The sequence below is a fragment of the Canis aureus genome, chromosome 10 (assembly GCF_053574225.1).
Source record: "Canis aureus isolate CA01 chromosome 10, VMU_Caureus_v.1.0, whole genome shotgun sequence".
NCBI lineage: Eukaryota > Metazoa > Chordata > Mammalia > Carnivora > Canidae > Canis > Canis aureus.
Window position 1 is genome coordinate 27,522,806 of NC_135620.1, and position 24,283 is coordinate 27,547,088.

A 24,283-nucleotide genomic window follows, 5' to 3' on the forward strand; every position below is an offset into this window, starting at 1 on the left:
GGAGTCCCAGGATCAAGTCCCACATCAGGCTCCCTGCATGGAGCCTGCTTCTCCCTCTGCCTATGTCTCTGCCTCTCTCTCTGTGTGTTTCTCATAAATAAACAAAATATTTTAAAAAAAAGATACCAGAGCAACAGAAGTGATTTCTGTGGCATGCCTCCCAGGGTGAGAATCAAGAATAATGATGGAGTAGAAGTAGTTTCCATTTCCTGCAACTGCCATGTTCAAAACTTGAGATTCTGAAAGTAGCAAAGAACAGTAAATCACCTTGAAGAAGTAGAGGTTGTCCTCAGGAAACCTATTCTGTCTCTTAGCCCTGAGCTAAAAGCATTCCTAAATGGTTCTGATTAGGATATTTTTGTTTCTGCAGCCAGTGCTGGTTTCAGGGGTACATAAAAAGCTCAAGTCTGAACTCTGGAAGCCAGAAGCCTTTAGTCAGGAATTTGGAGACCAGGATGTGGACTTGGTGAACTGCAGGAACTGTGCGATAATTTCTGATGTGAAAGTTCGGGATTTCTGGGATGGCTTCGAGATCATATGCAGTAAGTAGCTTTGATAATGGCAAACTGAGCATCTATATTCCCAGTCATGCCCCTGGATTCAAATTATATCCTCTTAGGGGCAGGGGGCTTGTTCTGTCCTGATGCCAACCAGGTAGCTCCCATGGCAATCACATGGTGCGAGAACATTAAGTACATGCTCCCATGGGTTGTGTGGAGCACTTTCATTGAGGAATGGGGCTGGAATCCCTGTGAGATGGAAAAATATAGCATGTACTGAAGCAGTGGGTGAGTAAAACAACACTCAGTTATGATAAGTTACAAGTCTGAAAATAAGAAATTAGTCTCCTAAAACTTTTGATCACTGAAAAATCAGGCAGCAAATTGTGGGAGTGCTTTCTATCTTCCAGAACGATTAAGATCAGAAGATGGGCAGCCAATGGTGCTTAAACTCAAGGACTGGCCTCCTGGGGAAGATTTTCGGGACATGATGCCAACAAGGTTAGTGGACTACAGTGAGTCATCTTAAGACACTTAGGCCTTGCTGAAGCATCGCAAAGTAATTCTAGAAAGGGGAACTTTGCCTCTTTGCTTTTTTCCCCTGTAATAAGCAAGTCATCTTTCCTGATCTTTTGTAGGTTTGAAGATCTAATGGAGAACCTTCCTTTGCCAGAATATACCAAACGAGATGGCAGGCTCAATCTGGCTTCTAGGCTGCCCAGCTACTTTGTAAGGCCCGATCTGGGCCCCAAGATGTATAATGCCTACGGTATGAGGGATAAGCCATAATTGCCCATTTTGGACACTACTGTTCCCCATTTTACCTATAGAGGGAGATAGTTAGTTAGGGTCATGTAATAGAGGGCAAAGTGACAAGTGCTAGAGAAGTTAACAGTGTCCAGGATGGTTTGGGGTTCTGTTTATTTTGTTTTAGAAGGAGGAGGGGCGCAGGGAGAAGGAGAGAGAGAATCTCACACAGACTCCCTGCCCAGCACAGAGCCCGTTGCAGCGCTTCATTTCATGACCATGAGATCATGACCTGAGCCAAAATCAAGAGTCTGTGGCTTAAGACTAAGCCACCTAGGCGCCCCTTTGTCTTTATTTTATATTTTAATTAATTTATTTATGAAATTATTTGATTGATTTCAGAGCATGAGCCGGGGGGCAGGGAGGAGATGGGGGGTGGAGAGACTCTTAAGCAGACTCTGTGCTGAGCATGGAACCCCCATTCGGGGCTTAATTTCATGACCCTGAGATCGTGACCTGAGCTGAAACCAGGAGTCTTAACACTTAACTGACTGTTAAGTGGGCACCACCCAGGTGCCCCTGTTTGGATTTTGGTTTGTTTATTTTTTAAGATTTTATTTATTTGACAGAAAGAGAGCACAAGTAGTCAGAGTGGCAGGCAGAGGGAGAAGCAGGCTCCCTGCACAGCAGGGAGCCCGATGTAGGACTCAATCCCAGGACCCTGGGATCATGACCTGAGCTGAAGACAGACATTTAACCGACTGAGCCACCCAGGGACCCTTGTTTGTTTTTTTAAGATTTTTTTTTTATTTTTAAATAATCTTTATGGGATGCCTAGGTGGCTCAGCGGTTGAGCATTTGCCTTTGGCTTGGGTCGTGGTCCTGGGGTCCTGGAATCAAGTCCTGCATCAGGCTCCCTGCAGGGAGCCTGCATCTCCCTTGCTTGTGTCTCTGCCTTTCTCTCTGTGTCTCTCATGAATAATTTTTTTAAAATAAAATTTTTTAAAATAATAATAATCTTTACACCCAACATGGGGCTAAACTTGAAACCCTGAGATAAAGTCACATGCTCTACCAACTGAGCCAGCCAGGCACCCAGGATGGTTTTGAATGTGTTTGCTTTTGTCATATTGATTTGTGTCACATCTATAACTTGTAAATCTCCAGTAATTGGAAAGTTTCCTCTCAAATATTCTGTGCAAGAAGGCATGATTCTTAGTTTTTAAGAGACTTATTAACCATGAAGAAGGGACTCCTAGGTGGCTTAGTGGTTGAGCATCTGCCTTTGGCTCAGGTCATGATTCCGTGGTCCCAGGATCGAGTCCTGCATTGGGCTACCCACAGGGCGTCTGCTTCTGCCTCTGCCTATGTTTTTGCCTCTCTCTCCCTCTGTGTGTGTGTGTGTGTGTGTGTGTGTGTGTGTCTGTCTGTCTCTCTCTGTGTCTCTCATGAATAAGTACATTTTTTAAATCTTAAAAAAAAAAAAAAAAAAGGGCAGCCCTGGTGGCGCAGCGGTTTAATGCCACCTGCAGCCCAGGGCATGATCCTGGAGACCCTGGATCGAGTCCCACGTCAGGCTCTCTGTATGATGCCTGCCTCTCCCTCTGCCTGTGTCTCTGCCTCTCTCTCTCTCTCTCTCTGTCTCTATGAATAAATAAATAAATAATCTTTAAAAAAATAATAATAATAACAGTGAAGATGTCTGAGTACCATGCCACCCAGGCTGCTCTTTGTGGAGTCACAATAAAGTCCTAAATCACTGTGAAAGCCAAGTCAGTAAGGCCTGTATCTGTTTTGCTTTTATTTATTTATTTTTTTAAAGATTTTATTTATTTATTCATGAGAGACACACAGAGAGAGGGGGAGCACAGAGACACAGGCAGACACATGTAGGGAGCCTGATGCAGGACTTGATCCCGGGACTCCAGGATCACATCTGGGACAAAGGCAGGTGCTAAACCGCTGAGCCACCCAGGGATCTCCGTCTGTTTTGCTTTTTTTTTTTTTTTTTTTTTAATTTTTTAGAGAGAGAGAGAGAGGCAGAGACACAGGCAGAGGGAGAAGCAGGCTCCATGCACCGGGAGCCTGACGTGGGATTCGATCCCGGGTCTCCAGGATCGCGCCCTGGGCCAAAGGCAGGCGCCAAACCGCTGCGCCACCCAGGGATCCCTGTTTTGCTTTTAAGGAAGAGATTGTTGTGGGGGATGATGGATCGGTTCAGTGGCCAAATTTAATGATAATGTCAGCTGAGCTCAAACTCAGTCTTAAAATACTAGAAAAGAGATGAGAATGATTTCTTAATGAACAGACTTCATTCTCCCACTGTTACACATTTAAGAACATCTTTGAGTATGTTTGCACTTGTAGGGTCTTTGTGGATTTTTCACAATATTACCCTTTGACTTTGCATATCCTCCTTTTCCCTTAGGCTTGATAACCGCGGAAGATAGAAGAGTTGGCACAACAAATCTTCATTTAGATGTGTCTGATGCAGTTAATGTGATGGTGTATGTTGGGATCCCCATCGGGGAGGGTGCTCATGATGAAGGTATGATTTCTAGAAGCCACTACTTCATGATGATGAGCTTTGGCCTCGGAAGTAGAATCAAATGTCTTCCTCCTCACTTAGGGCAAGTGGCTTTTTCTTAACTCTCTCCCAGACCTAATATGTACTATACGCCCAGTGGATGTTGCTAGATGAAAGGAGGTTTTGGGGGAGAGGAGTGGTACTCGTGGTACTTGTTTATCTTTGGTCAGAGTCATTCTCTTTCTGGGAATGCTTCCTTTTCCACTGAGTGGAAAGAGGAGTGAAAAAGGAAGAGCTAACCGTCTCACTCGATCATCAGCCAGATAACCTTCGAGGCAACAGATGATAAGGCCAGCTTGCTGGCACAGAATTGAAGCATCAAAGGGATACTTTGCTGCATATGTGCTGCCAGCCACCTCAATGTAAAATTAATATGCATTAATTATGGACATCTTAGAAAACAGAAAATTTTAAAGAAAAAAAATAAGTAACTCAAAATCTCTTGGTTCAGGGATTATCAGTGTCATTATTTTGGTATATTTGCTGCCACACATTTGCTTTCAATGCTACACATCTGCAGATCCTTCCATTATGTTGTCCTTTAAGGGATTATAATAGACAAGCATTAGAAGCTTACCCTTTTAACTTGCCAGAGAAGTTTTACATTTCATGGCCTTAAATCCATAGAACCCGGGGTTCCCTGGGTAGCTCAGTGGTTTAGCACCTGCCTTCGGCCTAGGGCATGATCCTGGAGTCCTGGGATCGAGTCCCCCCATCAGGCTCCCTGCATGGAGCCTGCTTCTCCCTCTGCCTGTGTCTCTGCCTCTGTCTCTGCCTCTCTCTCTCTCTCTCTCATAAATGAATGAATGAATGAATGAATGAATGAATAAATAAATAATCTTTAAAAGAAAATCCATAGAACCCTAGAGTTTGAAGAGATCTTGAGAAAGTATATGGAGTCTATCGTCTTATAGTAAGAAATGACCTGCAATTTGAACATAAGATGTGGCTACACAGTTTGAGCAGGAAATATATATATTTTGTTTTGTTTTGTTTTGTTTTTTAAGATTTTATTTATTCATTCATTTTAGAGAGAGAGAGAGAGAGGCAGAGACATAGGCAGAGAGGAGAAGCAGGCTCCATGCAGTGAGCCCAATGTGGGACTTGATCCTGGGACTTCAGGATCACGCCCTGGGCTGAAGGCAGGCACTAAACTGCTGAGCCACCCAGATATCCCAAGGAAATATATTTTAAAAGAAAACTCTAGCTCCAAAAAATGCTGAGTTTCCATTAGGTAAGGAAGATTTAGGGTTGCTGTTCCTGTGCATAGGAAGCTTAGACAAATATGAGTTTTGATTCTTTGATTCTCTTTTATATTATTCCAGAGAAATGGAGACTAGCAGAGACTAAACTTGTTTGTATTTGACATTTCACTTTACTCAGAGGTACTGAAATGGCTGGTTATGTTGAAAAGTACTTTTGCTCTTTTCAGAGGTACTCAAAACAATTGATGAGGGGGATGCTGATGAAGTGACAAAGCAAAGGATTCATGACGGAAAGGAGAAGCCTGGTGCTTTGTGGCACATCTATGCAGCCAAGGATGCAGAAAAGATCCGAGAGTTACTCCGAAAGGTATGCCCCTGGGTAGGGTCCCAGCTCCCAGATCAAGGATCTGGGGTTGCTGCTGACATAGCCTGCTTAGGGTTTCTCCTGTGGAGTCTCTTGGCTTTAAAGACCTGTACTTTGGGATCCCTGGGTGGCGCATCGGTTTGGCGCCTGCCTTTGGCCCAGGGCGCGATCCTGGAGACCCGGGATCGAATCCCACATTGGGCTCCCGGTGCATGGAGCCTACTTCTCCCTCTGCCTATGTCTTTGCCTCTCTCTCTCTCTCTCTGTATGACTATCATAAATAAATAAAAATTTAAAAAAAATAAAAATAAAAAAATAAAGACCTGTACTTTTTGTCAAAAAGCCCCGAAGGCCTGAATCCACACCTGGAAGATGTTGAATAGAATAAAGCAGAAGATTTGGCCCATTAGGAACATTGGTCCACTAAGCTAGATTTATTTATTATTAAAAATCAATGTATTGATTTTTCCATCTTTGGGATTGGTTATTGCTTCAGGTTGGAGAAGAGCAAGGCCAAGAAAATCCCCCTGATCATGACCCAATTCATGACCAAAGTTGGTACCTGGACCAGACCCTCCGGAAGCGACTCTATGAAGAGTATGGTGTGCAAGGCTGGGCCATCGTTCAGTTCCTGGGAGATGCTGTCTTCATACCTGCTGGAGCCCCACACCAGGTGGGTTCCACTTGGTTCCATGGGCTTCCCTATTGCTGAGTTTCTTAATAATTTGGCAGTAGATGTGAGTAGCTGGATTGGACAGACCGTTCTTAAACTGCAACTTATTTTCTACTTTTTAGTTTTCTTCTGTGTAATTTTAAATGTACATTTAAAAATTAAGGGATAAAAATAAAAATTAAGGGAGACCATTTTTTAAAAAGTGTGAGTCCCAGCTCACCAACCTGTGCCACACGTGTTTATAGTCTCCTCTTCCTGCCTTCTCAGAGGTAGCATACTATTAACAGTTTGGTGTTATTTCTCCAAATCGTTTTCTGTGCAGTTACTAACATTTTCATGTATAAATTTATACTTGTAATTTTTCTGCATTTGTTTTTATGAAAATGGAATATTTTAAGTATTTCTCAAGTTTGGGGGGTTTTTGTTTGATTTTTCAACTGTATCATAAACATTTCCCAGGTGTTGCTGACTCTAATGGCTCTTGTGTGGCTGTACTTTCCCCTCCCAGGTGCACAATCTATACAGTTGCATAAAAGTAGCAGAAGACTTTGTATCTCCAGAACATGTAAAGCACTGTTTCCGCCTGACACAGGAATTCAGGCATCTCTCTAACACCCATACAAACCATGAGGATAAACTGCAGGTAAATAACTCCCCCTTTACCACACGGTCTCCTCATCTCCTGCTCGGCCACAACCACAGAACACACATTTTGCATCAGTCCTCGTCACATTTTCTTTTAAAGAATACTCCTGTTTTAGCCTGCTCATTTCTGCTGTCACCTGCCATTTCTCAGCCCCGGGAGATACAGTATTTCAATGCTGATAACTGGCCAGACCGACTTTTCCCAGTCAGGTGGCGAAAGCACTGTGGCATCCTGCTCTAGGCATATTTCCAAGAAGGGCACTTCCCCAGAGCTGCTTCTCACAATACATTTCTGTGCAAATTCAGTTCCGTAAAGCCCTACTAGGACTGCAATCCATGTCCCTCGAAGTATTGGGTGCTTTAGTAGCATTTAAAAAAGAAGGAAGCCAGATTCCCCAGGCAGAACTTCAGCAACCTGCATAGGCAGTGTCTCAGCCTCCCGCTGGTAGATCCAGTCACCTTCAGCCCTGATCTGATCTTTTTTGCTGTTCCTTTTAAAAAATATAGAACATTTCAACCATAAAAGTTCAATCACATTGATAAATAGATAACACTGATACCATAGAGAAAGTGCAACTCTGCAGGCCTACATATTTCAGTCCTCACCTCTGTTAGTCTCTGCCTGTCACATGTCACCTTCAACACTCCCAGGCCTCTGGCACTGTTTTATTTTTTTGGTAGTATTTTTCAGTAACCAGTTATGTATTTCATCTCTTTGTTTCTATCCCTGTAAGCTATTTAAGTTCCATGAAGGCAGAGATTTACTGTTTTATTTCACTGGTGTTTCCTAGCACAATATTTGATACATAATAGGTACTCGGTAAATATTTGTTAAATTATTACAAAAATGTAATAAAGAGGACATCTGAGTGGCTTAGTGGTTGAGCATCTGCCTTAGCTCAGGTCGTGATCCCCAGGTCTTGGGACCGAGTCCCACATCAGGCTCCCCAGAGGGAGCCTGCTTCTCCCTCTGCCTTGTGTCTCTGCATAAGAGAATAGCAAAAGGGGGCTTGTGTGCTCATCACTCAGCTTAAGAATTAAAGCATCCTGTACACAGAGATGTATAACATAACACCTATAGAGCACTACATTATTGAAGCTTCCATGTACCCTTCCCTGTTCTGTCTCCTTACTTTCCCTCCCCAGAAATAATCACTATTTTGGTTTAAAACTCTCTTTAACTTGTTTGCTTTATTTTAGTGACTCTTAACTGTTCCTTCCTGCTTGATGTATAATATGTCTTCCTCTTAGACAATTAGAAAATACATACAAGCACAAAGGGGAAAAAATATCCAATAATCCAACCTGCCCACTGTTGTTTTAGTGCATTCCTATTAGCTCTAGGACCTTAGGACAGGTTCTTAACCACCAGGCCTCGGTTTCTTTAGTTTCTCGTCTGTAAAAATAGGGATAATAATAGAATGGACCTCATAAGGTTATGGTAAGGATGAAATGAAAGTCCATGTAATAAACTTAGCAGTAGGGGCACTTAGGTGGCTCAGCTGGTGAGGCATCTGCCTTCAGCTCAGGTCATAATTCCAGGGTCCTGGGATTGAGCCCCGAGTCAGGCTCTCTGCTCGGTGGGGAACCTGCCTCTCCTTTTGCCTGCTGCTCCTCCTTGTGCACTTAGTCTCTCTCTCTCTCTCTCTCTATCTCTATCTCTATCTCTATCTCTATCTCTTGCCCTCTCTCTGTTTCTTCCTCCTCTGTGTCAAATAAATAAGTAAAATCTTTATTTAAAAAAAAAAGCCCAGCAGTAGTGCCCAGCACTTAAACTAAGCACATAGATGAAAGTGATTATGAGCCTTTCAAATGATTTCATCATTCTTTTTAAAATACAGACCTTATATTCTCTGTGATTTGTAAATTGTCTTTGGGATTGATTTGGGAAGTATGCAGTCCTGGCTGAGGGGCTTCCTCACTGACTAGTAGGCTTTATAGGCTGTATAAAACACACATTTTTGTTTGAGAGTATAATATAGGGCTGCCCTGAACTGACTGGTGATTGCTCTCTCCAGGTGAAGAACATCATTTATCACGCAGTGAAAGATGCTGTTGGCACCCTCAAGGCTCACGAATCCAAACTGGCAAGGTCTTAGGCATGGAGAAACTCCAGACTCCCTGTGAAGCAGGTCTTTCACTCACAACACATACAGGGAACGGCGGGCTACTCTGCTGGAGCAGAGGCCCTTCACTTGGAACCAGTGTGGTCAGTATTACAAACTCTCCAGCCACTCTTTCTACGCTGCCTCAACACTGAAGGTTGACACAGGAAAGTCGCACTGTTCACACACACAGTTTCAGACTCCAAGCCGAGGGTGCCATATCCCCATCCTGTGGTCTTTTGGGACTCTGAATTGCCTGAACATTGCTGGGCTTTCCTGCACATTCTCGTGACTTGAGATCCACGGAAACCGGGAATGTGGGCACACCTTTCTTTTCTTTTTTCTCTTGTGCCTAGTGAAGTGGGAATGTGTTTGGAGGTAGGGGGAATCACACAACTGGTACAAGTAGGGGCTAACTGCTTAAACATGCCCGGTGGAAGCCTGACAGTGTCTGTACGTGACCTCTGACACAGCCTATCCCAGGAGATGGGGTGAAGCCATTCCCCACAATCTCTCCCGTGAACACTGGAGTCTTGCAGGACCCAGGGAGAATCCACTGCTTTTCCCAGGAGGCTCCAGGATTAGGAAATGTGTGTATTTAGTGAAAAATAGGTTTGTAGTGAAATAGTTACTATTTCATGAAAGTAGATATTTTTAGAATTTTTGAAATACCACAGTTGTTTTCCTGGATTATGAGGAAAGGCACATTACATTTAGTCTTCCTTTCGATAAAAATCTTTGAAGAAATATGATTTTTAGAACTCAACTACCCATTATAGCACAAAATCAGCCAAAGCAGAATTTTTAAAAATTGGCTTTTTAGGATTCTTTTAGTTTCTTCCCCTCCCATCTCAGTCCTATCTTGAGGGAACAGCCAACTGAGAAAGAACTTTGTCATGTCTGAGCTGTGCTGTGTTTTAAGAATACACACACTGGTGACACAAGAACCATTTTCACCTATTACCAGCGTTCCCTTGGAACTCCTCTTAACACTTCCAAATGCGAAGGAAAGTTTGATTTCCTACATGAGGCTTTTTGGTTTTTTGGGTTTTTTTTGTCCAGAAATATTTTCAGCAAAACTTTCCAACTCTGTGGAGTTTTATTAAGAATTTATTTGAAAATGATGGAATTCATTGGCCCATAGATACATTGGAAAATGTATCTATCTTCTTTCCAGCTGTACTGTAGTGCCCTGCAGGCTTGTTTATATGTTCACAGTTACTTTTTTTTTTTTTAATAAAAGTCATTTACTGTAGAATACTTTTAATTTCACTTTCTGTATTTTAATTTTGTTGAAGGGCTGATTGGGATTTCCATGTTCTTATTAAAAATCTAACAAATCAGTTTGGAGTGGACTGAATTCTTTATGAGCCAGCCATTCTGTAAAGGCAGGTGGAGTACAGGTAGAGGATGGTTTGTTTTCAGATCTTTATTACATTGCTGCTTCCGATTACCCTTTGCTTCCTGAATTTGTGCTTGTTTGAGAGAGGGAAGTGCCAGGTCATTGTGGCTTGTGGGTTTGCAGGGGGAAGGAGGAGGTGGGTGGTGAAGGGGAAAGGTCACTTGAGTTAGAAGGTGGGAGAAAAGATGGGTTTTCCATAGTTTATGCTGTGTGAATGGAATGGGAAAGGTGAGGTCTTGACCTTCCGGAGACAGTCAGGAGTGAGCGAGATAGGGCATGGCATGAGCAAGGTTTTGGGCAATCAGTAATGAGATTCCTCAAAACAGGGGGCCTGGCTGCCCACATATGAAACATGTGGTCCTGTGTCCACCTCTGAGTTGGTGGAAAAAGACCCAAATGGCAATTTTTTTTTTTAAGTCAAGCAGCAATTACAGTGACTTGAGAAGTGAGGATAAACTACATTCCAATTAGAAAAGGCCTTTTGAAGAGGAAATTGTAAAGAATAGCAAGAGAGGTCATCAGAGGCTGCTTCTCCAGACCCTGTTGGAAAACATCTTCCAAAGTGTTTGAGCCTGGAAATACAATTATCAGGGTGGAAATAGACCATTGTGTGGTTCAAGGATACTAAGTTTGAATAGTACCATAACCGAAATACAGAGCTCTAACCGTGTCCTTTCAGCCTGGGTGGGCACGGGTCGAGGCTGTGATCACCAGAAGACTTACACCTCCACTTAAAGAATGCAGAACCTTTGAAATGGGACAGGAAAGGAAAGCAATGGGGAGAAAGGGGGTTGCAGAGGTTGGAGCTTTGTTGCTTTGGTGAAAATCAGGAGGCGGGCTAGCCTACATTCTGGATATAAATGTCTTCAGAATTAGGGCATACACTGCTGCCAGCGTTTGCTGATGGGGGTGGAACTGGAGCCCCTGAATCCATCTCCAACATCAGACGCCCCAACTCTTCTGATAAAAGAGGGTCCATCTGGGGTAGTCACCTGGAGAGCATGGGCTCCTTCCCCCTGCAAGGCTAAGCAATGACAAAGTAAAAAAGAACATCAAAGGAGGCGGGGGGTCCTCCAACTGGGGTAATTGGGGATGGCTGGAAGGGTAAGGTGGACAGGTGGAGCTATACTTTTGACTTCAGGAGTTCTTGGGTGGGCGTCTTTACAGGGCCTGTGATGGGGGAGGACAACTAGTCAGCAGTTGGGAGAAGTGGCCTGATTAAAGTAGACCTCATGGGTTGGTTATATCTTAGCAGCATGACTTGGTGGTTTTGTGACCTTGGCAAATTATTGAACTTCCTAAGCTTCCCATTTCCTTATCTTTAAAATGAGGATAATTATAACCTCCTATAGGAAGGGCCCTAAAGATTCAGTGAAATGATGCGGGTGAAGGGCCGGGAACTCCCTAAGCACTCAGGAAGCCCCAGCTAGTATTCCTCGGGGAATCTTTAAGCCTTTCAGCCTAGTGTGGGCAAGGCGGGAGGAGGGCCTGGGGCTGGGGGCTGGTAGGTCGGGACGGAGCCTGGAGGCCTGCGAGGACCCCAGCCGGAGCTTGGAACCCACGCCAGAGGAGCGAGCGGCGCGAGGCGGGCGGGCGCCGAGGGTCAGAGGCGCATGCCCGGTGGCGGCAGGTGCGGGGCGCGCCGGCCTCCCCTTTAAGAGCCGCCGCCGCCCACGGCCCCGCTGCGGCAGAGACCTCCCCTTTAACCGCCGCGGCTCCCCGCTCCGCGGCCCCCGCGGCGGCTGCTGCTGCGGCTGCTGCTGCTCCTGCGGCTCCCGCCGCCGCCGCCACCTGCATCCTCGGCCCGGGCCCCGCGCCCCGCGCCCCGCGCCCCGCGCCCCGCCGGCCCCGCCATGGTGTCCTGGATCATCTCTCGGCTGGTGGTGTGAGTGCGGCGGCGGGGTGGGGGCGGGGGCGGGGGCCGGGGCCTGGACGAGCCGCGGCGGCTCGTCCCGCGGAGTCACCTACAGGCGCGTCGTCCGCACCTGGGCCCGGCGACGGGGGACCGGCGGGGGATGTTGGCGGGGCCGTCGCACGCCTGGCTTCCCACCCCGTTTATTTTTCTCCTCTTCGTGTGCCCTCGCCCCCCTGCATCCCGGCGCCGGCGTGGCCTGTTGATGAGGGGGTGGCGGTGCCCTCCCCCACCTAGCGGGTCTGGCCCCCTGCAGGGAGCGGCTGATGGCGGGGAGCGGGGCAGGGCCGGAGCTGCGGCCTTGGCCTCCGCCCTCTTCCCTGGGTCGGGAGCCGGGAGCCGGGAGCCGGGAGCCGGGAGCCGGGAGCCGGAGAGGAGGGAGAGGAGGGAGAGGAGGGCACGTGCCCCGGGGCCCAGGGCGGGGGTGGGGGGTGGGGGGTGTTACATCTGGGTGCCGGGAAGCAGGGATGCTGAGGACAAAGTGTGGGAGGTACCCGGGAGAGGACATGCGGGCCCAGCCAGGATCTGCGGGAGCCACGGGGGGGCAGTTGGTAGCCTTCACTGCGCTGCCAGCCGCCCCCAGGCCCCGGCAGGGAAGCCCCCACGTCCCACACCCTGCCCCCAGGAGTCCCCCACCCCACCCCCCACCTCCACAGGTCAGTTGGGCCGTGTCCTGTCCCTACGAGGCCAGTCCGGGAGAACAGGCAAACACCTGCACATTGTCCTAGGGCTGGGCCTGGCAAGGCCTTTGCGATGGCCTCAGCGCCCCACCCCCCACCCCCCGTAGGGGACTGGCACCCCAGGATTCCCCCCACCCCTGCCTTCCTCCCATCCATGCCCTCATGTGCTTGCTCTGGCTCCTCTGGACCCAGCAAGGTCTCCCTCGGTCCTCCCCAGCCCAGCCCAGAGGGAATCCCTCCTACATCCTGTGGCCTTCTGAGTGGCAGCTTCTCTCTTACCTGGATGAGCTTCCTGGGACCTCATTCCTCTTCCCACACCTGTGTCCTATGTATGGCCGCTGAGGAGTTCGCTACCAGCTTGTACTCCAGCCAGGGCCTCCGCTGAGCTGGGTCCCGAGGCTCTTACATGGGGTGATCAACCTTTGTGCCCCCCAGGGCCACAGGGCTACAGAGGTGCCTCTGGCCGCCACATAGATTGCCCCGATAGGCGGCGTCATGTTCCAGATGGACCCGGCCCTGCCCAGCCTGGCTCTGAGATAGGAAGTAGAGGTTCAGGGCAGATGGGTGACAATGAGCACAGCATCTGGAGAAGGAAGACATTGGTGGCAATGACCAGACCCCCCCTTCCCCCCATGATAGGTTTATGTACAATCAACGATCGTGGCTAAAGAGACCACATTGGATGCTGTGGGCTCTGGGTCTTTCTTCACCTAAGGGGTAGAGACAACCTGAACAGTGGAGGGGAAGAGGCAGCACCCTAACCAGCTGGGAGCCCACATGCTTGTGTATCACCTAAGGCTGCACCACTGTGACCATGATCACTGACCTGAGGTCATCGATCCAGCTGATGTGGCACTCTGGAGTTCTGTCCTTCTCCCCTTACCTACCCAGGGACTGACTGATGGAGAGCTGGGAGGGAGAGGCCACTGCTCTTGGCCGAGGGGACCAGTAACCCTGCCTGCCTCCCTAGGCTCATCTTTGGCACCTTGTACCCAGCCTACTCTTCCTACAAGGCCGTGAAGACAAAAAACGTGAAGGAATATGTAAGTTTGTGACACTTCATCCCCCACCCTCCTACGTGGTGGAGGTAGGGGCAGACGGAGGGTCACAGCACAGACAGTAGTACCTAACTGTAGCTGTGCTTAAGCACTCATCAGATCCTGCCTCCAAGAGGCTCCTCTGTGTCCCTTTCCCCTGGCCCTGCTGTGATCCACAGGCACAGTGGAAGCCCTGAGTGTCCCTCCCACCTCCAGCATGGTTGGCAAGCAGTCTTGGGGGCCCTGGGTGTTCCCTTGAGGCCCCAGCTCACGCCGCCCTCTGTACCTGTAGGTAAAGTGGATGATGTACTGGATCGTCTTTGCCTTCTTCACCACGGCTGAGACGCTCACGGATATTGTGCTTTCCTGGTGAGATCCAGCATCCCTGCCCCACACCTCTGGGCCCAGGGTTTAAACTCTCTACCCCATCTGCCAAACAGAAGATGGAGACCTGGGGTGGAGTACCCCTGCAGTTCCCTGGGGTCCCAAATGTTCCCCTCCCCTCCACAGGCCCGGCTTGATCAGTAGACTAAGAGACATAGCCCCGCCTTTCTTTCTGGTGGCAGCCGAAGTACCGCCACAGAAATCAGGAAACCTGTTTCTGCCAGCCGTACTGTGTGGCCTGGGGCAGGTTATAGCTTTTTGGGGCTCAGTTTCCCTGTTTGTAAAGTAGGATTCAGTCTTAACAACACCCGATGCTGGTATTTCAGAGCACCACTAGGCTACATTGGGAGCACTCACAGGACAGAGAATGCCTTCAATAACTGTATGTATATTCATAGCAGGAGCTCAAAAAATGTTTATCGAGTGAGCAAATGCCTCTTGGAAGAGAGGACTAACAAAGCACAGAACATTGTAAGACAAAGAGAGTTTTATGGAAGGTAGAAGACAAAGGATGATTGCATTTGTAGACTGTAAGGGCCTGTGGCCTTTGAGAAAAATAATTTTAGCACAAGTTGAAGTTCTAATTTCTTCAGGTTAGAAAAGAATATTGGGTTAGAAATCAAGGACAGTGAGCATAGATGCTTCTTGACATGAAGGCAAAACTTTGTGAGGATGTAGGAGGCACAAAGGAGTCTGTGGCCTGAGGAGAAGGAGCCGGGAATGGACAACAATCCTTAAGAGCAAGAGGCATGTCCTGACTGTTGGGACAGGATGGGGTCCAGAGCACAGCTGGAGAAGCCTCAGTCTTCCTCATGGGAAGCTGGGCAAGCTGGGTGGGAAAGGCCTGGAAGCTTGGGGTGGGGGGCGGGGTGCCCACCCTAGGACAGAAGAGTGGGCCCTCTGTCAGGGGGCAGGGGGCCCAGAGTGCTGAGGTTCCTGCCAGGGGCACGTCTCGCTCTCTCAGCTGAGCCCCCCTTCCCCTGGGGGTTAGAAACGCCTGGGTGCCTGAACCTTGTGGGGACCGCAGTACAGAAGGGATGAGGGGCTGTAGCCGAGGGCCCGCGGGCACCAGCGCACCGCCCAAGTCCCTATCCCAGGCTCCGCCGCTCGCTTCTGTCCCACCAACAGGTTCCCCTTCTACTTCGAGCTCAAGATTGCCTTCGTGATATGGCTGCTGTCCCCTTACACCAAGGGCTCCAGTGTGCTCTACCGCAAGTTCGTGCATCCCACGCTGTCCAACAAGGAGAAGGTGTGCCCCCATTTCCCGCCACAGGCCAGGGCAGCTCTCCCTGGGGCACCTAGAATCCGGAGGCAGGACCTGGGCCTTTGTCCAGGTGGGGGTGGGGGCAGGGTAGGGCCTGGCCAGCCAGGCCTTCCCCTCACCCCCTACTCCTTCTCCACGACCACCACCCCTGGCCCCCAGGAGATCGACGAGTACATCACACAGGCCCGAGACAAGAGCTACGAGACCATGATGAGGGTGGGCAAGAGGGGCCTAAACCTGGCTGCCAATGCTGCAGTCACTGCCGCTGCCAAGGTGAGGTGGGCACACCAGCCTCTGGGCCCCCGCCCTGCTCACCCAGGCCCCTGGCCAAGCCCCTCTACCCGCCCCTGCCCTCCCCTCCCCCCCCCCCCCCCCCCCCCCCCCCCCGCCATCTGTGGTGCTGTGATGCGCCGGGGCTTGTGCAGCTCAGGGTTCCAGGCCCGGCGCCCCTCCAGCTAAGTGACTTCCATGCCCCGGGCCAGTTTCCTCATGTGTCCCAAGGGGAAGGGACAGCCCCAGCCTGTCACTGCTGCCATGGGACTGAGTGAGGACAGTGCAAGGAAAGCATGGAGCTCCATGGTGACACTGTCTCCACCCGCCCTGCCCCTGGTTCTCCCGGTGCGTGGTGGTGACCCCAGGGCCAAGGGGTGCTGTCAGAGAAGCTCCGAAGCTTCAGCATGCAGGACCTGACCCTGATCCGGGACGAGGATGCGCTGCCCCTGCAGGGCCCCGACAGCCGACTGCGACCCCACCCCGGCGGCCTCCTGGACACCATCGAGGACCTGGGTACAGGCGGGGCCCCGTGCCGGGCACAGGGAGGGACAGCCACAAGGGCTACGGGCCAGGGTAGACAGCCACCAGACCCGTGCTCTCCTTTCCTCCCCCAAAGCAGATGACCCTGCCCTGAGTTTGCGGTCGAGCAGCAGCCAGGCTGACCCCCGCACAGAGGCCTCCGAGGATGATATGGGGGACAAGGCCCCTAAGCGGGTCAAACCTGTCAAAAAAGTGCCCAAAGCTGAGGTAAGAGCCCAGGCCAGGGCTTGAGGACGTGGGAGGCGATGTGGCCCTGGGCTGGGCCCTCTGACTTCTCCCTCTGTCCCACAGCCCCTGGCTTCCAAGACACTGAAGACTCGGCCCAAGAAGAAGACACCTGGCGGGGGTGACTTGGCCTGAGGTCCTGAGCCGCAGGCCACAGAGCCCCTGCTCCACACTGTGCCAGGAGCCCACGTGTCTCAGGTCCCGGCACCCCTCAGATGGCTGTTTCCGGTGCCTGCCCAGTGACCGCGCCTCTGGAAAGACTTGGAGTCGAAGAGGGGGTCCACTGTGGGGGTGGAGGGTAGAGGCTGGAGGAGCTGCCGAGGACTGAGCCACCTGCGCAGGTGGGGTCCTCCGAGCCCATGTCGCTCTCCTCCCTGCTTCAGGCCTGCCCCACCCACCCAGTGCCTTGCTGAGGACCATGGCCACCCCCTTACTGCGGCCCTAACATGCCCCACCGCTCTCCCTGGGGTGGGGGTGGGGCAGTCCCAGCCCCAAATGGCCTGTGGTGGGCCTGAAGGCAGCTGGGACAGCAGGACGGGGTGGGGAGGCTTCTGAGAACCTGGCCAAGGGCTCCTGGCCACAGCTGTGAGTGGAGGCCAGGTGGGAGCTTCAGCTGGGGCCGTGGGTAGGACTGTAGGGCTGCGTGCTATCCGTGCCCACTAGACGGAAGCAGGTTCTGGGGCTGTGCGTGTACGTGTGCGTGTGCGTGTGCATTTCTGGGTCTAGGGCTGGGGGTGTGGGGTAAAGGACTTTCCCTTCTGCACTGACTACCCCTCACCCTAAGCCCCAGCTGGCCCCCTCATGGCTTTCAGGCCTCCCTCCTCCTGTTGGATCCTCAGGAGCCCAGCCCAGCCCTGCATGGGATTCTGGGGGCCTCTGCCCTCCTCTGCCCTGAGGCCCTGTGGCCTCCTCCCACCCCCACCCGCCCCAGCCCCCGGCAGCTGGAGAAGCCTCTGCTGAGCCAGCCCCTTTCCTCCCGACCTGGGGCCCAATTTCCTTTGCCCCAGAGTCCTCCTGTGCCAAGCAAACGGGGCCCTGTGTGAACGGATGCTCAGGAGCCCAGCCTTTGCCCCACGCTCTTCCCAGCTTCTGCAGTGGTTCAGTAAGGGCCAGGAGAGGAGGCATGTGCGAAGGACAAATGTGGGAGCCAAAGGGCTTCAACTCTGGAAAGGGGGTGCCCACTGGACCTCTGGCACTGGATGAGCCAATAAACGAGATTCCCGCAGCCTCTCTGCCTGGTTCTTGCCTCTCAGTTGGTGGGGGACCAGGACCTCGGGTGAAGAGCAGGGCCCAGCCGTAGGAGAGAGAGAGAGACTGGGAGCCCTGGAGTCCTGCTCCCCAAGATAAGTAGGCTTCCGCTGCTTCAGTCTGTGAAACTGGTTTGGAAGCTCAACATATGGCCAGGGAGGGGGGGCCCCTGGGTGTCTCGGTCGGTCAACTGGGTGGGTGACTCTTGAATTGGGCTCAGGTCCTGGGATCAGGCCCTGCTCCATGGGGAACCTGCTTCAGGATTCTCTCTCCCTCTGCCCCTGCCCCGCTCGTGTGCACTCAAGTGCGCTCACTCTCTCCCGCAAATAAATCTTGGGGCCCCTGGGTGGCTCAGCAGTTGAACACCTGTCTTTGGCTCAGGGTGTGATCCCAGGAATCCCAGGATCAAGTCCCAAATCGGGCTCCCTGCACGGAGCCTGCTTCTCTCTCAGCCTGTGTCTCTGCCCCTCTCTCTCTCTCTGTCTCTCATGAATAAATAAAACCTTAAATAACTAAGTAAATAAACAAATAAATATTTTTTTAAAAAACACAGGATAGTAGAGGGGCCAGGACTTGAGGGCTAAAAGCCCCAACCCTCAAGGTTGTCTTGTCCCTCAGAATCCTGCCCCGAGGCCTCCTCCCCCAGTGGACCTTCTTCTGGCAAAGTGCCAGTGAAAGCTCTGAGGACAAGGACCCCCATGAGGTCTTCCAGGGAAGAAAGGACAGGATTTGGGGGCTTCTGGGCAAGGGCTGGGGGTTGGATGGCTACAATGCCCAGAAAGGCTAGAGACTGTTGGCAGGGAGACGGTGGACTGAGGGAAGAGGTGATGACGGGGAGCAGCCTCGGGGTGCATGTGTAAACTGGCAACAGGAGGACAGGGGACCAAAGGCTGTGGCACCAGGAGGGAAGATGTAAGCCCAGGACAGCCCGGCAGGGTAGGAGGAAAGAAAGAGGGAGGCTGCAGAGGAAAGGGCCTGAGTCCTTGAAGGGGGAGCCAAGGCCATGGGCCGAGGGAAGGGGGAGCATGGCCAGGAGTGAGGGGGCAGGCACTGCCCCATGGAGGGAGGTGAGAAGGCAGCCCCCCAGCGGCACAGGGCAGTGGGGACCCGGCCCAGGCTCTGGGCCCCGAGGTCCGAGGAATGCCCCGATTGCAGACGTTCCTCTCCCTTCCCGGCATCACAGGGGTAGGTTCTCCCACCACGCTTGTGCCATGGAAGCCTCACATCACAGTGGATGTGAGGAGAGAAACATCCTTGTCACCTTCCCCGAGTCCTCCAGACCTCGGAGGAAGGTCATTCCCTTCACCATTGGCCTCTGAGTAAATTGGCCCCTTCCACTCTCCCAAAGGAGAGGATGTGTCGGGGTGAAATTCAGGGGAAAGACTACCTTGTTCTAGAAAGCTCTCTAGAGAGTAAGATGCCGCAGTCTCATGCTAGCAGCTGCCATATGGCCGGGAAACCAGGGTCGGCCCTCCCTAACCTAAAGCCGGCTTGCTGCAGAGTACACACATGCACACGTGGGCCCACACACCCACACACATCCATGGGCCTGGTGGCTAAGGAGGTCACTGCCAGTCCCCCACACCAGGCTCCCCAGGCACATCTGGGTTTCTCTGTGTCAACAGGAACATGCTCAGTTTTCCAGGCTCCTTGGTCCGTTGCCATGGAAACATTCAGGCAGTCTCCTAGAGCTCGGCTCAGGGCCTGGGACCTGTGGTACAGGAAAGGAGAGGAGGGTGGAAGGTGGCAAAAGATACAGGCAAAGACTCCTGGGAGGGGCTGGTGGGACGCATTTGGATCTAGGTGACATCCTGCTGTCTCATCCTGCTGTCTCATTCCTTGGGACCACCTGCCTTGTGCCCTCTGCCTCAGTAGGACCCCTAGGCCAGGGCATGGGGAAGCAGTGTGAGAACTGAGGCCAGAGCCATGTGGAAGTGGCTTGATTATGGCCGGGGTCCCCATTGGGCATAGAGGACGTCGGATTGGGGGTGGGAGCTGAGGTCTGGCCCTGCGTCCCATGCTCAGATCATCTTGGGGACACCACACGGCCCTCCAGGCCTCAGGTCCCTGGACAGAGTGTCCTCCGGGCTGGAGCTGCCTCAGCTGGCTCCCCCTCCCTTTCTTGCGTGTGTCCCACACCCTGAGAACCTGCTGAAAATGGGATTTCCAGGCTGTGACGTCAGAGGAAAGCCGGCAGCTCCAGCCTGTGCTAGCCCTTCTCCAATCAGCAGAGCTGAGCCCAGTCCTGCTCGGCCTGGAGGAAGGAGGGCTGATGGGGAGCCAGGGGCTGGGGACTCTGGGCCTGGCAGCGTCAGTGCATCCATGACAATGGGGAAAAACTGCAACCAGGAGATGCAGGCCAAAGGCACTGCTGGCTTCCCACTGCCTGAAATCTCAGCCAGTTCGTGGTCGTTTCCCTCCCAAATCTCTCCACTTTCCCCTCTCTACGCTGAGTCAGGCCTGCCTGGCGAGGGAGGGCCCCTCAAGTATGGAAGCCTTTGAGTTCTGCCCAAGAACGTGTCCCACACTAAGGCAGGAGGCAGGGATGAACACGGGGGTGGGGGTGGGGGGGCCTGCAAGGAAGGAAAGGCCCACCAGGTGGCGCGGCTCACTCTCACTATGGCTTCCCCCCCCTGAGGGGAGCACCACTTCCCACAGCCCACCTGGGGTCTGGCGAGCAGAGTGCCTCACGCCCCGCTCCCTGGGGTTGGAGGCTCCTGAAGAGAACAGCCTTGCAGGTGCATGGAACACCTATGATTTCCTAAGCCCAGCCTGTGTGCCCACCCCCTGCACACTCCCCAGGGGACGGTCAGCCCCAAAGGGCAGGTCCTCCCTCTACAAGAGGAAGTAGAGGAGTTGCCAAGATGATTTTGGAAGCACCCTGCAGTCCAAGGGACCCAACAGAGGTGTCTGAAATGGCATCCAGAGGGGCTCCTGGAGCTAATGTCAAGGTCATGTGAAGAGAAGGACCTGAGAGGTGGCACGGGATAGGGCCCTTGGGAGGGGCAGGCTAGGCCCAGAGAGGGAGAAGCCCACCTGGCTGCAGGACCGTCTGGATACGATCTCCCTGATGGCCACAGTGGTGGTCCCAGGCCTGCCCCAGGTTTTACTATTCCCCCAACCTTCCCTCATTTTCATCTGGGGCACTGCCAGATTCAAAAAGGAGAGGAAGTGCTTCTCAGCCTTTTGGCTAAGATCAAGTTTAAAAAAGGAAAGGAAAAAAAAAGACCCTAATTTCCAAAAGCTGGAATCCCAAGGTACTTTTGCAAGAGCCGAGGTTGGGGCTCCTTAGTGACCTACTCCTCCCTGACCTCTTTCCCAAATGGACCCCACTCCTAATGAATTACCATCTCCTTTTGTCCCAGCCAGCTGAGTGATCAATAAATAATGCTGCCTGAAATATTGATGGCAAGTTTTACACGAGCATCCCTTACTGTGCCTGTCATTGGGGAACTAGAGCTGACAGGGAAATGCATGGCCCCAGAGAACCCTCTCCCGTCTCTGCCAACAGAGGGTCTGTCTCTGCCAAGATTTCAACCTATTCCCATGTCAGCCAGGAAAGGTCCCCCAGAGACCCAGCCAGCAAGCTCCAACCTGGGGAGACTCAGGTGAGTTAGGCCAAGCAGAGACCCTTCTTGGTACTTTTGTCTCCAGACAAAGCGATCCCATTTCCTCTGTTCCATGTCCGTCTGGGGCCCACCAGCTCCTGCTCTCTGAGTGGCAGCTCGGAAGGAGACCTGCTGGTCCTCTGTCCTCCAGATTGCCTGCTTAGAGCATGAGCATCAGGGACACGCATGTTCCCAGACTTCTCTGGGTTTGCTCTCTCTGGAAGAAGGGGAGGAGAGAAGAGGAGCAGGTGAAAGCTCTCGAGCTCACCTGGTGCCAGTGCCCTTCCCTGGGAGAAGCCAGGCACACTCAGGCCTCGTGCCCAGGCAGGGCACACTTCAAGCCTCAGCTCAGCTGCCACCCCTGCCCCCTCCTACCTGATCCCTGTGGTGCCTGGCTCTCCCTCCTGCCACCTCCCCCTGCTTGGTCCCTGCTGCCGCCCCAGCAGACCCCAAGCCAGGATGTCGGTGATGTTCCCCGGCTGCACTACAGTGCCCCAGCATCTAGTAGGGGGCCTGGCGCACAATAAACACTCGGTACAGTTTCATGCAATGTTCACATGAGGACCCCACAGCATTCGTCCACTCGTGAGAAAGCACCAGCCTCTAAATCTGGGAGTCTCTGTGCTGGGCTGTCTGCCTGCACCTGAGGACGGCATCTGCCTCGATGGGCTTCCTCCCTGCTCTGCCTCCCCCTGCATGTGCTCCTGCTCACTTGCTCTCCTTTCTCTCTCACACACACAGATGGGAGTCAGCGTTCCAGCCACATTCAGTTCTCACTTTAATTCAAAAGCTAAATTGGGAAGAAGAGCAGCTTCACACTCCCGATTTAGCCTGGGAGAGAAAAAGGGAGACAGCCTGGATTTGCCAGTAAAAGGAGAAAGCTGGGTGTGGGGTAGGGGAGTGGTGGCATACGTACCCAGAGCTGAGGGAAGACAATGAAACCCTCACCACCCAGCTCCCAAAAATAAACCATCCATCGCTATGACCCCAGAGTGACCCCTATTAAGCCTCTTTCCCATACAAGTGCAGCCATTCAGGGCATTACCCCAGCCAGGGTAGGATTAGGGGAGGCAGAGGAGATTGTGGTCATTAAAACTATGAAAAGAGGGAGATGCTGCTGCTTTGGTCAGAGGAAGGACAAAATCAGGAAGTCCTTCTTAAATCTAACTTCAATCCCTCTGGTGATGGCTGGTAGATGATGAATGAAAGCAGAGTCCAGGGATGCTTGCCCACTAATATCCACAGCAGCATTATTCACGGTAGTCGAAAGGGGGAAGCGGTCCAAGTGTCCACCAACAGAAGAAAGGGTAAACAAAGTGGTGCATCCATACAGTGGAATATTACTCAGCCTTAGGGGGGGAGTGGGATTCTGACACATGGATGTGTCAACATGTCACTACAACAGGGATGAACCTTGGAAACATTACGCTCAGTGAGACAAGGTGGTCAAAGAAGGACAAGTGTCAGAATTCCATTCATACGAGGTATCGCGAACCGACAAATTCACGGAGACAGAAACTACAACAGAGGGTATAGAGGCTGGTGCCAGGGGGCAGGATGGAGGGGCTTGGCTTCGTGGGTACAGAGTTTCCGTCTGGGGTGATGAAAAAGTTCTGGAGTTGGATGGCGGTGATGGTTGCACGACATTGTGAATGTATTTAATGCTACTGAATCGTACACTTAAAAATGATTAAAATGAAAAAAAAAAAAAGACTACAGTGGTGGGGTGCCTGGCTGGCTAAGGTGGTGGAGTATGCACCTGCCTCTTGATCTCCTCTGTTCAAGCCCCGGGTTAGGGTATAGAGCTTACTTAAAAAATAAAAAAAAATTTAAAAAAAGGTTAGTAAAATGGTTAAAATGGTAAATATTATGGTTTGTATATTTTATCACAATATATATATATTTAAAGACACTGAGTCCAATGTCAGTTTGAAGACTCAGTCATCCTGCCATGAGGGCTCTTCTCTGAGGCTTGGCCAGGGGGCAACTGAGCCCTTGAGGTTCCAGTGATCCCTTCCTTTGCCAACAGGAACGGAAGAGCTGCTTCTGCCTGGGGTACAGGATCCCCCTGTGGACAGTCCTCCCAATAAAGACTTATTTATTTATCTATTTTTTTTAAAGATTTATTTATTTATTTATGATAGACATAGAGAGAGAGAGGCAGAGACACAGGCAGAGGGAGAAGCAGGCTCCATGCTGGGAGCCCGACGCGGGACTCGATCCCAGGACTCCAGGATCGCGCCCTGGGCCAAAGGCAGGCGCCAAACCGCTGAGCCACCCAGGGATCCCCTATTCTTTTTTGAGAGAGAGAGAGAGACAGAGCCAGCTCCCAAGTCAGGGCGGCTGGAATAGAGGGAGAGAATCTTCCAGCAGACTCCCCACCGAGCGCACAGCCCGCTGATCCTATGGCCCTGAGACTATGACCTGAGCCAAAACCAGAAGCCAGCCGCTTGCTTGACTGACGGAGCCGCCCCGACGCCCCATCCTAGCACAGGAGCTAACTCTTCCTATCTCATATCTCCTCTTGTCAGTGTGATAATTGATAATCAATAATCGGGAGGGAAGCTCTTCTTCCTCCTGTGTTCCAGCCTCCCCTTCAGTGGCTCATTTTGACTTTGCCCTAAACAGAGTTCCCACCCAGGTAGAGTGGCAGGGGGTGGCTGGACGAGGAGAAAGGGAAGACCTTGCAACCAGCCGCTCCCCCGGGCCCCCCGGTTGCCACTGCACCGAGGGCAGGGTGCATCTTTGGGCCGAGCTGCCGGGCTGTGAGTCCGGGTATCCAGGTGTCCGGCGTTCGTTCCCTGCCTCTGGCCGGAGGCCCCTGCAGGCACGTGGGCAGCCGGAGCCGAGGCCCCAGGCCTCACCCTGTCCTGCGTGACGGCGG

General features: G+C 51.8%; 2 protein-coding genes across 8 annotated transcripts in view; both read left to right on the plus strand.

The window, feature by feature from the left end:
• KDM3B (lysine demethylase 3B) overlaps positions 1 to 10,169 on the plus strand; it is a 75,863-nt gene extending 65,694 nt beyond the window's left edge. For 2 of the 3 annotated variants that reach the window (XM_077911836.1, XM_077911835.1), the window contains exons 17-24: positions 371 to 542; positions 911 to 1,001; positions 1,139 to 1,269; positions 3,676 to 3,795; positions 5,267 to 5,406; positions 5,900 to 6,076; positions 6,585 to 6,719; positions 8,740 to 10,169. In XM_077911836.1, the coding sequence (XP_077767962.1) occupies positions 371 to 542; positions 911 to 1,001; positions 1,139 to 1,269; positions 3,676 to 3,795; positions 5,267 to 5,406; positions 5,900 to 6,076; positions 6,585 to 6,719; positions 8,740 to 8,820 (1,047 nt within the window). In that variant the 3' untranslated portion in view covers positions 8,821 to 10,169. Of the gene's footprint in view, positions 1 to 370; positions 543 to 910; positions 1,002 to 1,138; positions 1,270 to 3,675; positions 3,878 to 5,266; positions 5,407 to 5,899; positions 6,077 to 6,584; positions 6,720 to 8,739 lie in introns of those variants that run through there. The other variant, XR_013387727.1, reaches the window with a different exon arrangement.
• A 1,789-nt stretch (positions 10,170 to 11,958) lies between these two features.
• REEP2 (receptor accessory protein 2) lies at positions 11,959 to 17,768 on the plus strand. 5 transcript variants are annotated; one of them, XM_077911860.1, is made up of 8 exons: positions 11,959 to 12,113; positions 13,791 to 13,863; positions 14,150 to 14,226; positions 15,370 to 15,490; positions 15,665 to 15,778; positions 16,144 to 16,291; positions 16,395 to 16,525; positions 16,610 to 17,768. In XM_077911860.1, the coding sequence occupies exons 1-8, from the start codon at positions 12,082 to 12,084 to the stop codon at positions 16,676 to 16,678; spliced, it is 765 nt and encodes a 254-aa protein (XP_077767986.1). In that variant the 5' UTR covers positions 11,959 to 12,081; the 3' UTR covers positions 16,679 to 17,768. The 5 variants fall into 5 exon arrangements, with proteins under 5 accessions (XP_077767986.1, XP_077767988.1, XP_077767987.1 ...); XM_077911862.1 differs by having other exon boundaries at positions 11,988 to 12,113; positions 13,712 to 13,863; XM_077911861.1 differs by lacking the exon at positions 11,959 to 12,113 and adding an exon at positions 13,212 to 13,231.
• Positions 17,769 to 24,283: the final 6,515 nt, after the last annotated feature.